Source organism: Cryptotermes secundus, unplaced genomic scaffold (assembly GCF_002891405.2).
Source record: "Cryptotermes secundus unplaced genomic scaffold, Csec_1.0 scaffold968, whole genome shotgun sequence".
Lineage (NCBI taxonomy): Eukaryota > Metazoa > Arthropoda > Insecta > Blattodea > Kalotermitidae > Cryptotermes > Cryptotermes secundus.
Genome location: NW_019719376.1, coordinates 773,090 through 785,561, shown reverse-complemented (window position 1 = coordinate 785,561; position 12,472 = coordinate 773,090). Strand labels below are relative to the sequence as shown.

Below are 12,472 nucleotides of genomic sequence, written 5' to 3'. Positions count from 1 at the left end.
CATCTTAAGTTCCAATTTAAAAAAAAATTCCTTAAGTTTCTTTTTTCAAATTTTTAAATTTTAAAATTTAAAATTCTCAGGATTACATAGTAAAGATAAGCAGCGGCACACACACAGTGAGCCTACACAGAATAACACCTGTACAGTGCTGAAAACAAGAAGTAGCCACTGCAGCACTATAGACTTAGGGCGAGTAACCCTNGCCACACAGGCGAAAGAGAAAGGCCATTCTCCTGTCAAGTTCAAATTGGAACTGAAGATTTTAAAAGTGCCAGTTCATCAAAGTCAAAACTGACGTGTGTAGGTAACAAAGATAATGTACGAATCAGACAAATATCAGCGAAGTAGATTCTGTTAGCAACGACGAAGGGAACAATTGGGAAGACCTGTGTTCTTAAATTTTAAACTAAGTGCAGTGTAACAGCTATGTGAGTGTATACACCTGATGATGGCCGTTTGTGGCCAAGAAAGCATGACAAAAGACCTACAGTAAATTGTTGCACTTAGGACGGAGTTTATAGCATATGTGAGATACCTATATGGGATGGGGTTGCATAAGAAAAGTAAGGAAGAAACTCCAGTGTCAGTTTCATTATGTTGCAGTTCTACATACAGAAACTACTCATACAGTCATAAGTAAATTAAGGCAGACAAGATTGTTGTTGAACAAACAAAACTGAATCAAAATTCCAAGTGCTCACTGAAGATAAATTGGATGAAATCACTTGTGATTCTCCCACAACCACTTTAATCAATTTAAGTTTTTAGTTATGGCAAATTATAGTAATGCTGAGATTTAAAAGGCATATGCAAGCTCCAGGACAGAGCTTTCTCACATTTGACTAGAGTCAACAACTGCTGCAGTGCAAATGTTCAAGAAAGAATCAGTATTGATAGAGGTGCCTACCCTAAAGCTAAGCAAGGGTGTTCACATATAGCTTTCGAAGTTTACTGGAAATATGCTGATTTTAGAATATGAATAAATGGTGCAGAGGAAGTTTTAATGGGTGGCAGATTTCAAAAACCACACTACGACATTCTGAAGTGTATGTCTTTTGTAAGCAAATCACCACTTATTTTCATCCTCCCAGAAAACTGATTTTCAATGAAGTCATAACCTTGTACCAGGAGTCCTGTGACCAATGAAAATGTTGTCAAAGTCAGCCTTTTTTAAAGGCAGAGCTCCTGGGTAGAGAGATTTCTGGGAGGAGATTTGGAGTGAGTTCTCACTCAGTAGAAGTTGAGAGAGAGTGTGAGGAAGTTGGTAAAGAGAGTTGTGAAGGGACAGTCAGGAAAGGACAGCCTGGGAAGAGTTACAAACAGGATGTTTTGGAAATTTGAATCATAAACTTCAAGTAATTTAGTTCATAGAATTTTGAAAAGACAAATGGTGAGAAAGAGATCAAGTCAATTGAATTAAGAAGAGATGTTCAAGCAGTCAGTAAGTGGAGCAGAGGACAATATGGGGGAAGATGCAGACACGAAATTTCTAGTGATATATAAGTACTTCAGGAATTAGTCTGTGATTATAGAAATAATTAAATCAGAAGAGTAAATTTTCATAGAAAAGATGGCTACATATCCCTCATAAGTGTAACTAATAAAAAATGGAGTATAAGTGTTACATGAGTTCATTTGAAGGGTTATATAAAGGCAGTGATTATGGGTCTTACACACTGGAGTGCAATTGAATAATGTATGGAGGAATATATAATGATAACCAACAGTACCATTATTTCCTTCCAAATTATCTGTCCTAAACCGCTGCTTTCTTGTAATCCTTTCCACATAACAAAGATTTTACCTTTTGGTTATGGCAGCATATGGTACTTGTATCCTGAGATCCAAGAGCTCATTGCCATGAGTTAACCAGGACACTGATAATCAGTTTACTCTCATCAACTTACCATGTCCTGCCCTAAAAGACTTGAGAATCAGCATCTATCAAACAGAGGTGGTGACAGTGGTTGTGGTGCTGACTGGTGGAGAGTTGTGTGATGCTAGATTTGAATATTCTTCTTGAAAACCCTTCAGACACCCTTCACAAAAAGTTGGTATTTGAAGTTTCAGGTTAAAAGTTTCAAATTTATTGTATTTCTGAAATGAAACTTCAGTGCATGGGTGTGGAAGTTTTCAGAGGTGCCAGGAATGCATTTTTGGCATCTGCCATTATCTAGGTGGGCTCTATTTGTGATTAATGCCTCTAGGCCTATTGATTCTGCTGGCAGTCGAAGATTCAATAATGTAGCTGGGCAGGAGGAATGTCAGTCCCCTCTGTTTGTGTGGCAGGCTCTGAGGTGATAACACTATTGTTGGTTACAATTTGAACTCATGCTACTATGCGAAGTCTAACATTTGAATAACAATTTATGGGTTTATAAACAGTACATGAATTTGGAAATATGTACTAATGTATGAGGGAGAGTCAATAAATAGGTCATAAATGGAAGTAAAACATCTGTAATGGGTGCAATAAAAGTTGTTCCTGTGCTTAACTAATTAAGCATGACACCATGAAAATGTATGGGGGATTGGATGTATAGCTCCACAGTTTCTTGTCTTGGCACTAGATGAAGGTGAGCAGTCAGCTTCATGTCCCAGTTGCTTTACACCTGGGGAAAGTGCCCTTGCTACTCATTTGATAGGAGGTTGGGTGGACCCCAGAGCTGCTCTGGATGACGTGGAGAAGAGAAAATTCTTGACCTTACCAGGACCTTGGTCATCCAGCATGTAGCCAGTTGCTATAGCAACCACACTATCCCACCTCATAATGGATGTAATAACGTTTCTGTGTAACACTAAGTTAATGATGTGATGTCATACAAAATACTAAGAGGTCACTGGTGTGATGTCATTGTTCTGAATTTTTCTGCCTCAGATAAAATTGATGATATGAAGGACTTCTTCTACGAGGCACTAGAACATGTTTTCCACGAATTCTCTAAATATCCACTGAAAATTTTTTTGGGAGATTTCATTGCTATAGTATGTAGGGAAGACATTTTCAAACCAACAACTGGGAATGAGAGCTTGGACAAAACTAGTAATGATAGTGAAGTAGTAAACCCGCAGGCTGGAGGACCACTTCTTGTTGGCTGTCTGCAACTACTTATATTCGCAACTCCCCTCCATATCTGGAGGCTGTCTCCTGCATCCGCAACCTGAGGGTGCGCCATGCTGTGGTGACAATGGCCCTACCCAAAATGGACAGATTCTCTACTAAACCCACCTTCTACTCTTGGTGTGGCCATTGTTTTTGTGCTAGTTCCTAACAACACTTTAAACCCCAGTTATTAATATTTATGATGGTATTATGTAAAAGCTCATTTATTTGAATTCATGTAAGTCACTCTACTGTCCTTTTCAGGGTACAGTGGAATAAATTGCCAAGTGGAGCAGTCAGATTGCCATAATAAGACTTGTCCAGAACGGGCCATGTGTAAAGATGAGCCAGGAATCAACAACTATACTTGTTTGTGTCGTTCAGGTTACACTGGATTGGACTGTGATGTTACGGTATAAATGCTTTCATATGATAATGAGCAAGTATTAAAGGAAAGTGGGAAGTATATGTATATGTAGGTATATATGTATATATGTACAAGTGTGGGTATACATAGATAGAGGTAATCTATATCTCCCTCCCCCCACACACACACACACACACACACACATATGTAATAGGAGAAAGGTTATGGCTATATGTGTCTTATCTGACTCTGTGTGTATATATTATTCATGTTCCATATTAGTTTTCATATTTTTGCACAGGTGACAGTTCTACAATTGAAATTGTGCCATTGGAATAATAAATAAATAATTTTATTCACAGTTTTAATGGTGAAAAAGGGAATATGGATGAAGTTATGGAAGGAATACAGGAAAGGGAAAAATGGAATGAAGGATTAAGATAACAACTAAATGATTCCCCATTAAATTCTAAGAGGCTTTCGCATTAGCAAGCATACATTTTGACACAGTGTATATAGTATCCATCTTTAAATGTGACAGCTTCTGTCTCTCTTCTTCTGTCTTCTTCTTTCTCAACTCTACAGCCCTTGGTGGGCTTTGGCTTCCTTCACAATTAGCCACTATTTATTTCGTTCCTGTGCCTTCTGGTTCCATTTACCAACCCTCATTCTTCTTAGGTCATCTTTCACATCTTGGAACCATCTCTTCCTAGGCCTTCCTCTTCTATGGACATCAAAGATTTCACCATTCAATAAACATTTTAGGGCCCTCTCACTCTCCATACTCTCCACATGACCCAGCCAACTAAGCCTAAGAGATTTTTGTGTCTCACTATGTTGTCTCCTTGAAGTAAACTATTAATTTCTGAGTTGCATCTAACCCTCCAAACACAGTCTTTACAAACAGGACCATAGATTTCACTTATAATTTTCCTTTCAAATATTCAAAGAGCATTTTCTTCAGAAATGTTCAGTGTCCAGAATTCAGCAGCATAGGTAACTGCCAGTCTTATTAATGTTCTGTACAATTTCAGTTTAGTTGATCTTGAAATAGTGCTCTTTTAAGAAGCTGACTATTAGCAAAATAGGCATTCCTCATCATACCATTCATTTTTCATTCTTTTCTTTTCACAAATTATTTCTGTTGCAGCTTCAATTACAGCCTGTTTTATAATGTTCCATTGCTGTTCAACCTGTTCATTTTGAATTTCTGTCAGTTCTTTTCTTCGTGTTTTTGTTTTCATTGTTTCCAGATGTAACTGAGACTGTCCTAGTTGCTTTAATTTGTCTACTTCCCACTTTTTCTCGTATAACTCTTATTATTATCTATTGTGGTCAGTCTATCTTTTATTTTAACTTCAACTAAATAGTGATCTCAGTCGCAGTTAGGACCTCTCGCTGTTTTAACATCCCGTATTGATAAATCATGTCTTCTATATACCAATACATGATCTATTTTGTTAGTCTGTTCATTGCCAGGTATTTTCCATGTTCCTTTGTGTATTATTTTATGATAATAAGATTATTGGCCATTGCCAGCTCACTTAACATTTTTCCATTGTCATTTGTTTCAGTATGAAGTGTGCATTTTCGAGCCACATTTTTTAAAAAGGCTTCTGTCTTAATTTGAGCTTTAAATTCACCTAAAATCACTAACATATATTTTGGTATTTTTGAACAATCTTGGTGAAGTTGATTATAAAGGGCATGCTTATTCTCTTCTTGACTGTCTTCTGTTGGTGCATATGCTGCCATTGAGGCCTTCACTGCAAACCTGGCAAGGGGCCCTTGCAAGATGCTACCGTCTGGTGCCAGATGGACCAAAGTTTTTTAAAGAGGTGTTACTCCTATCACTCTCCTCTTTGTCCTGGCTTGTGGCAGACAGAGCTTGGCCTCCCAGACATTTGGTCAAAGTTAGAGGGGTTTTATTTCTCTCTTACATTTCATAATGAGAGATAGACTGATCATAGGTTAAATTAATTTTGAAATTTTCCTTTGAAATTTAAGAGTGTGTTTATGGATACAGGTAATATGTTATTATAATATCTTTTTGGCAGATAAATCCATGCACAGCAAATGGCAATCCTTGTGCCAATGGAGCAACATGTGTAGCACTGCAACAAGGTCGCTTCAAGTGTGAATGTTTGCCGGGATGGGAAGGATTGCATTGTGAGATCAACACAGGTAAATATTTTTTTAAACATTTATGTAATTCAAATATATTCATCATTCTTATTACAGAGAACAAGAGACAGCATCTTAAATATTGGAATATAATATTAGAAGAGACTGGTACCATATTTGCCCAGATGAAAGACCAGACACCCCCAATTAAGAGTAACGGAACTGTGGGTCACTATGAATTTGAATCCTCTCTTTCTGTGTGTGCATGCATGCATGTGTACAGACACATACAGGGGTTGAACAAAATAATGGAAACACTACAGGTAGTATACACGTTTCCTTATCAATATGGTTTCGGATCACCTTTTGACTTCAATACAGTCACAATCCTTCTTGGAATGTACTCGTACATGTTTTGAACAGTCTCTAGTGCAGTGGTTCTCAAACTTTGTGAGACTGCAGCCTGATAAATTCTTTTTTTTTATAAGAGGAGGGCCCAGTATAATTGATGCCAGGACCCTTACTAGGCCATGGCCCAGCTGTTGAGAAACACTGCTCTAGTGGAATTCAATACCATTCTTTTTGAAGAACATCTTCAAGTTGATTTAGGGATGTTGGATGTAGGAATCTCTTCCTTACTCTGGTCTCCAGAACTGAGCAGTGGTTCAATGATGTTCAAATCTGGTTATTGTGCTGGCCAGGGGATATGTTGAAGTTCACCTTCATGCACTTCAAACCATGACTGAAGGATTCCAGCTGTGTGGATGGGAGCATTGTTATCTTGGAAAACTGTGTCATTGTTAGGACGAGAGTAACATTTGGATCACAGTATGCACCTGATTACCCAAGCTGTCCATGTATCTCCTTGCATTAATTCAGCCATGAAAGGTAATAATGGGATCAAGAGACTTAGGGTCATTTAAATTCTGACCGCAACAGGCTTGCAGCTATTTAAAAGTCCATACTTTAAAGGTTAAAGGTCAGTTAACATTGGATGTCAGATCTGTGTTTGTGATTCATGCATTGGATACTAACATTGTGGTCATACCTGGAGAGATGAACTCATAACTTCTCCTAGTGAATAAGCCTCATGAGGATCATTTAAAACAATTGTATCCTAATCAGCTCTTACCAGGGGAGCTTGTGCTCACACAGTTTGAGACAATAGACAGGTCTAGTTTAGAACTGCTGTGCCAGTGGATCAAGACCATGAGCAGTGGATTTCTCAAGAAATGACAGTCAAAGGATTCAAAAAGTGCTGTACATCAGATGAAATGCATGGGAGGAAAGACGATAAAGAAGTTGGGAATGTTGCCAATAAACATGAGAGTGTGGGCAGTGAATGAGAAACAGAAAATGGCATTTATGAAGACAGTGAACCAGAGACAGGTCATGGGAATGGTGAACTGAGTGAGAATGATAAAGTTGAATAAATAAAGTCTAATGACTCCATGAAGGAAAGTTAACGCAAAATGTTATATGTAACATGTTTTGTAACATTGATTTTTTTGCATATTTGTGGTGAGAGATGAAATTAATTTGAAAAATTACTTCTGTGCAGACATGTTTCTTAGTGCTGTGTCATTTTCAAGTTGAGCAAATATGGTAATACACTTAGTGTGGTGTGAAAAACTGGCAAACATAATTAATTACTAAAAATAAAGTAAAGTAAAGCTATCCCTGTAACAGGCCATGAAGGCCCATAGGGTTGTGCGACGTTGAAGGTCCCACATTATCTAGACCATCGGCTCACAGATGGCTGTAAATTTGTCAACCTTACTCTCCAGGAAAATTAATTAATTCCTGGTACTCATTTCTGTTAGAGGCTGAGTTGACCCTGTGGCCATAGTGCGGCTGGAAGGATTAGGTAAGCTGAAAAAATCCAATGACCTCATTAGGACTTGAACCAGCAACCTTCTGGCTTGTAGCATAGTGCCTCAAACAACTAAGCTACCGTGAGCCCCCAATTAATTACTGTAGTGGAAATAATTGGTGTTCCAGAGAAGATTCTGAACTGACTTCTCAGTTTTCTTCCAAATTCTTCTATTCATTTTATCTTACAATGAAAAAGTAATTCTTATGCATCCCTATAACATACTCTGTTTAATAGCTTTTGAAATCTGACAGAAGTTTTTACCTTTTCCTCAGAACAGACTGTAGTTTATTTATGGATAGTCATGTATTTTAAAAAGTGTTGTCTGGTGCCCTAGCTTTGAGTTCAGGAAGTTTACAAGCTCATAAAAAACTGTACATTTTTCTTAAAACAGTTTTCACACACTATAAATGATAGGATTCATATAATTTTTGTACTGAAATATCTGTGTGGTTTGCTAAATTAAACATAGGAACATAAGCCCATTTTCACACTGTTCAGACCTTTCTCGCACCAAAACCTCTCATTTTAATTCCAGTGCTACACGGGTAAAACATACACTCACACAAAATTCTTAGAAAATTACAGATCAGTGTCAGTTACTAGTTTTCTCAGTATATAAAAATACTATCTTTCAGATGACTGCTCAGAACGTCCTTGTTTGTTGGGTGCTAACTGCACCGATTTGGTAGCAGATTTCAGCTGTGCATGTCCCCCAGGATTCAGTGGCAAGCGCTGTCATGAGAAGATTGACCTTTGTAGTACCAATCCCTGCAAACATGGAATGTGTGTTGATAAACTCTTCAGTCACCAGTGTATTTGTTACCCTGGCTGGACAGGTAAGGTAATTCATTAAATGTACAAGCATGGGTAATTTCCTCTTTGCAAGTGGTATGAGCTGTTGCGTCATATATACTGAATGAATAACATTATTCAATAAGAAATGTAAGCATTTACATTAGTTATCTAAATTATTTATCCTATTTTATAATTAATTACATAAGAGTTGAGATTTTCACAGCTNGGCTACATGGGAAATCAGTAGTGAGGAGAGGGGAAGGGTCTGGGTAGGTGGGCCAGAAGGTAACAGGCCAGAGCAGGTATAGAATGTTGTGTTGGGGGGGGGGGAGAAAGGCAAGCTTAATTGGAGGGCATTAACCCTGAAGCTTCGGGACTGCTATGTGAGTTGGGCATGGACTTGTGTGGCCTTGTGGATCTGGTGTCTCTGTGGGGTTTTGTATCAGCAAGTCATGGAAGCCTCTCATCTGTTCCCTCAAGAAACTTCCAGGTTACGATGCCAGATCCAAAAGGCCACCCGAGTCCATGCCCGACTTGCATAGCAGCCCCGAAGCTTCAGGGTTAATGCCCTTCAATTAACCTTGCCTTTCTCCCCCGACACAACATTCTATACCTGCTCTGGCCTGTTACCTTCTGGCCCACCTACCCAGACCCTTCCCCTCTCCTCACTACTGATTTCCCATGTAGCCCCTCTCCATTCTCTTCCTGCTCTTATACAGTTGGGTGTATTCTTGACATGAGTCTGTTAGCACCCTCTCACGGTGGTTCCTCGCTTGCAGATTTTCTTCTTTCTTCTACCCTGAAGATGGAGACGATATGTTCCTCCAAAACGTCGGTTAACACAATATCTACATGGTGCCATATCCCAGAAGACTGCTTTCTTTATAATTAATTGTTGTTAAAATGTGCCGATTGATGCTTGTTTAGTATGTGTGTATGTACACGTAAACTGATGTTTCACCTGATGTGGTAACTTATTTAAAATATTAAGGCTGTGCACTCCTCAAATCTTTCGTTCTTATGTAAATTTATTAATGCAAGCACTGCGATAATTAGGAATTCTGTAGCAGTGTGTTTCTTTCTTCTCAATGAGACACATACATATAAAACACTGCAGTGTGCATATTGAAAGGTCCAGTGTGGCGACAATGTGACCAGTTATTTTCCAGTTCCTGAAAGTAAATAGATTGTGTCTTTATGCATGTATATGGCACAGTAAGTTTGCATTCACAGCTGTGCCTGTTAAGATTAAGAAGTTTGACATTTCCAATGATCATGATAGCAGAAGCTGTATCATGATATGTAACCCATCAAAATTATAGATCAGTGGGCTATAAAATAAGTATTTTGCTACAATTAGCATTTCACTGTTTATAGTATAATGATACTTAACAAATCCTTCACATCTGTAACAAAGATCAGATATCTGGAAATGACAGTACCAAATCAAAATTACATTCACAAAGAAATTAAGAGCAGATTGATTTCTGGAAATCAAGATTACAATGATTTTGGACTTTTCCATTATCTGGTATTCTGAAAAACGCAAGGAGAACACAACATTTCAGAATTTGGATCTCTTTCTTCATCAAGTGAGGAGTAGGAGGCACCTACTCCCTTGGACCAGTGAATGAGGTTAACTTTTTCTAATGAACCAATGGAGTAGGTGTCTCCCACTCCTCACCTGAGGACAGAAGCAGATTTGAATTCTGTGTTCTTTTGTGTTATTTAAAATACCAAATGATAGACAAAGTCCAAAAACACTGTAATGTTTAATGTTATACACCATCATCAGAACCCTTTAGACAATTTGTGGAATGCTTGCTATCATTCAGTTCAGAATCTATATATGAGTCTCCTGTCTAGAAATATAATGATGTAAGTAAAATTTGACCTGTTTCTGCGTGGAAATGTAACTTGGTCTCTCTCCTGAAAGGAATAATGTGAAGGTGTCTGAGAAGACAAAGCTGAGAAAAGTACTAGGACCTAAGAAAGGGGAAGTATGTGTAACAAGAGGCTATAGAGCATTCTGTAATGAGGAGCTTCATAATTGGTATTTTTCACTAGAATAGAATAGAAAATATGAGGGGTAGGCCTTCTCGGCCCTTGCACCGCCACCTTAGGTCTATTGTGCTTCCCCTTTTTTAATTATTCCCTCAGCAACCCCACGCTTCAGATGAAGCGCAGGATTTTGGATGTGGGGGCATCAAAATAGTCACTTGGTTCCATAAAGTATTGACCCAAGTGACGTAATCTTAAATAAGCTAAAGCCTCACATTCACACAGGACGTGTGTGGCTGTTTCATTTTCTATCTGACACCTCTCACAGGTGGGACTATCACTTAGTCCCAGTTTGAACAGGTGTCCTTTGAGGTGACAGTGTCCTGTAAGTAGTCCTACCACCCATTGTAGCTGGTTCCTGTTGAGCTTCAACAGTTCCTTTGCTCTTTTAGCAGAAGGTCGTCGTACGAGTCCCTTTGCTTGCCTGAGTCCAGTTAAGGATTCCCAGTATTCCTTGTGTTTCATGTTGGTCCAGTCCCTGATTGCCTGTTTGGCAACTCCCAGAGAGATGCCACAGGCTGGTTCAGGTCCTATGAATGGATATTCAGTTCCAATTTAGCTAATTGGTCTGCTGCTTCATTTCCAGCAATACCCTCATGCCCCGGCACCCATATCAGTTGTGCCCTGTTATGTTTGGCCAGTTCCATGAGAGTTTGGTGGCAATCCCAGACCAATTTTGAATTGATCTGGTATTTGTCAAGTGCTTTAAGTGCAGCTTGGCTGTCAGACAGAATGTAGATGTTCCTATTTCTATAGTTCCTATCTAAATTCTCCATAATACGTGCTTTTATGGCATATGCTTCTGCCTGGAATACTGTCGTGTGAAGCCCAAGGCTAAAACTAAGTTTCCGCCTGATGCCATGGCAGTACACACCAGCTCCAGTGCCCTTATTTGTCTTGGAACCATCTGTATACCAGATCAGTCCCCCTTTTCTATCGGGCTGAAACCCGTCTTCCCATTCACTCCTGTCAGGAAATCTGACCGTGAAGGGTTTTTCATATACATGTCTCAGTATCATTTTGTCAGACCCCATTTGTAATATGGGTTCTTTTTTCATGTCCTGAGTCATGTCTGCATGGCCGAAAACATCAGATCATTTTTCACTGAATACTATTAGGTTAATAAAATCAAGGAGGATAAAATGGATTGGGTATGCAGCACATATATGAGAGAATAACAAAAGCATGCATAAATTTAGTCTCTAAATATGAAGAGAAGAGACCACTTGGGACGTATGGTGTAGACGGGAAAGTAGTACAATAAACTCCTAGTAACCTTGAGATCCAAGTATCTGTAATTTTCTTTCCAACCAGCAAAAATTTGAAAGAGAATTCATTCCATTAACTCATGGAGCTGAGCTCTTCTTGAGGAGCTGCCAGTTTTACAGCTACTCAAGAACTTCCCAGCATTTTATGGAACCAGAATGTTCATTACCATGTTCACATGAGCACTCCACTTGTCCATATCCTGACCCATGTTAGGGCACTTCATGTCATCCCATCCTATTTCTCTAAGATCCAGTTCAATTAACATTGGTTATTACAATATCTACACAGTGCCACATCCCAGAAGACTGTTTTCTTCATAGCTACTGCTGTGAAAACCTCAAATCTTACACAGTTCAATATTGTCCACCCACTTATGTCATGGTCCCTTTCCTTCTGGCTTTCCCACCAATAACCTATATGCATTCCTCCTCTTTTCCATTTGTGCTACATGCCCTGCCCATCTCATCCTCTTTGTCTTGATCATTCTAATTATACTTGGAGAAGAGTTGAAGTTATGAAGCTCCTCATTATGCAGTTTTCTTCAACCTCCAGTCCATCTCTCTTTGGTCCAAATATTCTCTTCAACACCCTGTTTTCAAACACCCTCAGTCTATGTTATCCCTTAATTTCAGAGACCAAGTTTCACACCCATACAGAACCACAGGCAAAATTATAGTTTTGTATATTCTAGTTTTTATGTTTATGGATAGCAGATGAGAAGACAAAAGGTTCTGGACTGAATGGTAGCAATCATTACCCGAGTTCAGTCTCCTCTTAATTTCCTCCTGAATCGGGTTTCGATCTGTTATCATATTCCCCAAATATCTGAACTGTGCCACATTTTCAGAACATCTGTTTCGTATCTTTATGTCATGAT

General features: G+C 38.8%; 1 protein-coding gene across 2 annotated transcripts in view; it reads left to right on the top strand.

The window, feature by feature from the left end:
- The window catches only part of LOC111865704, a 265,440-nt gene that overhangs the window by 196,509 nt on the left and 56,459 nt on the right, over positions 1-12,472 (top strand). For both annotated transcript variants that reach the window (XM_023853933.2, XM_023853941.2), the window contains exons 37-39: positions 3,368-3,516; positions 5,528-5,654; positions 8,106-8,306. In XM_023853933.2, the coding sequence (XP_023709701.1) occupies positions 3,368-3,516; positions 5,528-5,654; positions 8,106-8,306 (477 nt within the window). The remainder of the gene's footprint in view (positions 1-3,367; positions 3,517-5,527; positions 5,655-8,105; positions 8,307-12,472) is intronic.